The sequence below is a fragment of the Leptonychotes weddellii genome, chromosome 4, assembly GCF_054177405.1.
Source record: "Leptonychotes weddellii isolate Sample4059 chromosome 4, ASM5417740v2, whole genome shotgun sequence".
NCBI classification, from domain to species: domain Eukaryota; kingdom Metazoa; phylum Chordata; class Mammalia; order Carnivora; family Phocidae; genus Leptonychotes; species Leptonychotes weddellii.
This window is the reverse complement of record NC_138372.1, coordinates 65,147,039-65,150,597: the sequence shown is the minus strand read 5'-3', so window position 1 is coordinate 65,150,597 and position 3,559 is coordinate 65,147,039. Positions and strand designations below refer to the sequence as shown.

General features: G+C 54.1%; 1 protein-coding gene across 2 annotated transcripts in view; it reads left to right on the top strand.

Moving 5' to 3' along the window:
* The first annotated feature begins 1,926 nt into the window (after positions 1–1,926).
* Positions 1,927–3,559, top strand: part of MCOLN2 (mucolipin TRP cation channel 2) — a 40,340-nt gene continuing 38,707 nt past the window's right edge. The window contains exon 1 of one of the 2 annotated variants that reach the window (XM_081818688.1): positions 1,927–2,228. In XM_081818688.1, the coding sequence (XP_081674814.1) occupies positions 2,152–2,228 (77 nt within the window). In that variant the 5' untranslated portion in view covers positions 1,927–2,151. The remainder of the gene's footprint in view (positions 2,229–3,559) is intronic. The other variant, XM_081818687.1, reaches the window with a different exon arrangement.

Sequence of the window (3,559 nt, the reverse complement as noted above, 5' to 3'; positions counted from 1 at the left end):
TTATAAAAATTAATACCTTTTTACCTATCAATATGTATCACCAATTACAGCTATTTATGTACATATCTCTCTTCTCCACTTTGTGAAACTAAGGAAACTTCTCCAGATCAGGAAAGCAATTCAAGGGCAGTAACTGTTAATTATGTCTCTGTCAGTGTAGCAGTGTGGTGAGAATAAAGACCTGAATAGAAATCTTGGACCTACTACAAATTGTGTGGATGACCTCAGGGCAGTAACTTAAACCTCTCTGAACCCATTTTCTTAATTTCAAAAGGAGATGACAGTACACAGAGTGCTGAGTGTTCAGTGAGATAACATGTAAATCAAGCTTCATACCTAGTGGGCACTCAGGGTTACTCCTGGCCCCTTGAAGCACACAGTCCTTGCAGATGGTAAATGTTCTTAATAAATGCACTGTTAACAATGACTTTTCTTTTTAACTTTACCCACTCATAAGTTATTCAGTAGAATAACTCATGAGTTATTCAGTAAAAATACTGAAGTTTTAGAAAACACTCATAATGAGTAGTTGGCTGATACAAAAGGAAGTTATCCCAGTTTACAGTCCCCTTCTAAAGGGATTGTTGTCCCTAGTGGAGTCCTAGCATTTTGAGGTTACTAAGGTAGTTCTTCGTGGTGGTTTTTCTTTGAATTAAAGAGGCTTAAAAATTCCTTAGTGTAAAAACTGTGTGTATACATATACTATATATATGCTATGTAATATATGTGTACATATTTACACAATATCTATAAGCATAATATGTCTTACTTTCCATATACTTCCCCCAACACTTTCCAGTCAAGCCGCAGTCTGTCTTTTTCACGGAGTCCACATCCTCTCCACAAGAACACCACTGTACCGTTTCCTCTCCTCTTCTAAAAAGGAACCTAACCAAACCACCCTTGCGCCCACCTGTGGGGACGGTACTACGCAAACGGGATCTTCCAAGCCTGTCTGCACCCAGTGGGCACCTCTGATGAAAGGGACTCTAAAATAAGGCATTTTTGCCTTAAAAGTGACTTTCAAAAGAGGGTCAATTATGTGTATCTATTTACATCATTCTGTCCAATTACGTCTACCTGCAGACGCATATTAAAATAATTACCTGGCAGAATAGTCTTTGCCCTAGCTAACCCCAGAAACCTTTTAAACACTTGCTGATGCAGATCGCCTGGAACTCAGCACTTCGCTGCTGCCGCTACCACCGGGAAAGAAGGAATAGGGTTCCCTGGAAAAGAGGCTGTCGGCCGGGTCTAAACTGCCAAGTCAACATCACCCGCAGCTGAACATGACATTGGGGCATGTGCCCGAGACCCTCATCTCTTAAGATTCAAGCCTGGTTTCCAGCAGGCCGCTTGCCCTCCGTTTCGTGCTCTGGGAGGGAAGAGCCGCGGCAGCAGCAAGCGGGAGCGCGGGCTTACCCACCCCGCCTCTGGGGTCCTGCAAGTCTGCGCCAGCCCTCCGTCCCGCCCACGGTCACGCGGACACGCGCTCCCTGCGCAGGGGGTCCGCTCCAGCTTGCCCACGCGAGCGCAAGGCGATTCGTTTCTCTTTTCCTCGTGCGCGCGTAGCTCTTAACATCTCCGAAACATGAGCCTTGTCACAGAGTTTTGTGATCGTACACTTCGGAATACATACGCGGTCCAATGGACTTAATCCGAATGAACTTGCCAGTTTATGTAAAGTCCTAGAAGACAGGGCCATCTCTTTCTTATCCCGGTGTCCACAGTACCCAGCCCTCGGCTTGGCACTGAGTGTGTCCCGAACGCATCAAAATAGAAATGACTATTTCTACAGTCATGAATGGTGTAGAAACCCGGAGCAAAGGAAGGCAGGAGCCTCGAAGGGCAGGGAGTGCGCGCCCCCGCCGCCGGGGGGCAGTGTGGAGAGCGCGCGGGCCGCAGCGGCGCTCCACCGCCCGGTTCCCTTTAGCATATGTGCTGCCGAAGCGAGCACCCGCCCGGTTCCCTTTAGACGGCGCTTCTCCTCAGCCCGACCTCCGGGCAGACACCCAGAACGCCGAGCCGGCCGGCCGCAGCTCCCGACACCACCGGGGACCAGAGGGCAGGGGCCTCGGGCCGGCACCTCGGGGCCGAGGCAGGTGCAGCCGTCCCACCCTCGGCCTCCTCCTGACTCGCGGGGGCCGCACCATGCCTCCCGGCGTGGAGGCACTGGACCTGCCGGCGTGGAACGGAACCTCAGGCCGGTCTTGGGGGCCGCGCGGCAGGTCAGTACCCCCGAGGCGCTCTGCTCCGCCCCGCTGGGCGCGCCCTGGCCGCCAGCCCCCCTGCATTCCACGGTCCCTCCCCGGGGACCCCACCGGTCCTCCCCGACCCCTCCCCGGGCTGCTTTCCTCCTGGGGTCTTCTGGCTCCCGCACCTCCGCGCCATCTCCCACCGCCTCCGCCGGCCTCCGCTTCGCTGCCTCCCGCCCCCGGGGCTCCGAGAGGCCCGCGGGCTTACACGTGGAAAAAGTGCCCCAGGGCCCAAGCTGAGAAGCTCTCCGCCAGCTCCGCCGTCTGCCCTGCCCCGGCGGGAGGCGACGCGGCGGAGGTGGTGGCTCGGAAGGCGGGAACGCCCGGCCACGCGCCCCTGGGCTCCCGGCGCGCACTTCAGCCCTGCGGTCCCGCCACCCCCCGCGCCCCGCCGTGCCCACCCCCGGGCCCGGGTCTGCGCGTCCCGGGCGGCTGCAGGAAGGCTAAGAGAAGGGAGCGTGCCTGGAAGGGCTCCGACTTTAGGGGAGGCGTGCCTGGGAAAGCCGAGACGCGTGTGCGCTGAGCGGTTTTTCCTGCTCGGAAACTCGAACGAAAGCTGTGGAAAGTTTTGAAGGCGGAGGCATGGCCCCGCAGCCTTATCGGTTTGCCCAGGCCTGGAAGCCGGAGAGAGGATCAGGGGTTTTCAGGCTAACCGTCAGGTGAGGCGCCTGAGCTGTCTTTTGGAGGATGTCAGATTCTGGAGGAATTCTCATCAAGCGGACGGCTTTACTGTTCTAGACTAGAGCTTCCTTGCTGCCTTGGGAGTGCTTATATTAACTGCTTGCAGTTGGTTAAATAAGGCTAGGCTTTGCCTTCCGGAACAAACAGGCCTTTTCCTCAGGTGGGAGGGTTACAGTGTGGTTCCTCTGCCTTGATGAAAAGGCGTACAGTTCAGCCGGATGCTGCTGCCAAGGGGCCCCACCTCCGTGGTCAGAGCTGCAACCACCCAGCTGCGCCGCTGAGCCCGGAGCGGGGTGTGGGGGGGAGTACAAACAGGCCTTGGCTCCCCCTCCTCTGCTCACAAAACAAATATAGAGGTGGGGCGTTAAATTTTCTTAAAATAGTGTAGAGACTCTCCTGCTTCTCCTGCGTGGCATTCACAGGATCATAAACGAACTTAATGCTAGCAAGGAAAGCCAGAATTCAGAAGGAGAATTTACTTGATCTCTGGTGTCTGTCCAGATAAGTATTTAACTAATTCCAAGCAAGCGTGGCATATACTTTTTTAGACTTTTGAAAGGCCAGTTTTTGTTGTTTTGTTTTGTTTTGTTTTGTTTTTTGGCCAGTTTTGAATTAGAAGACAT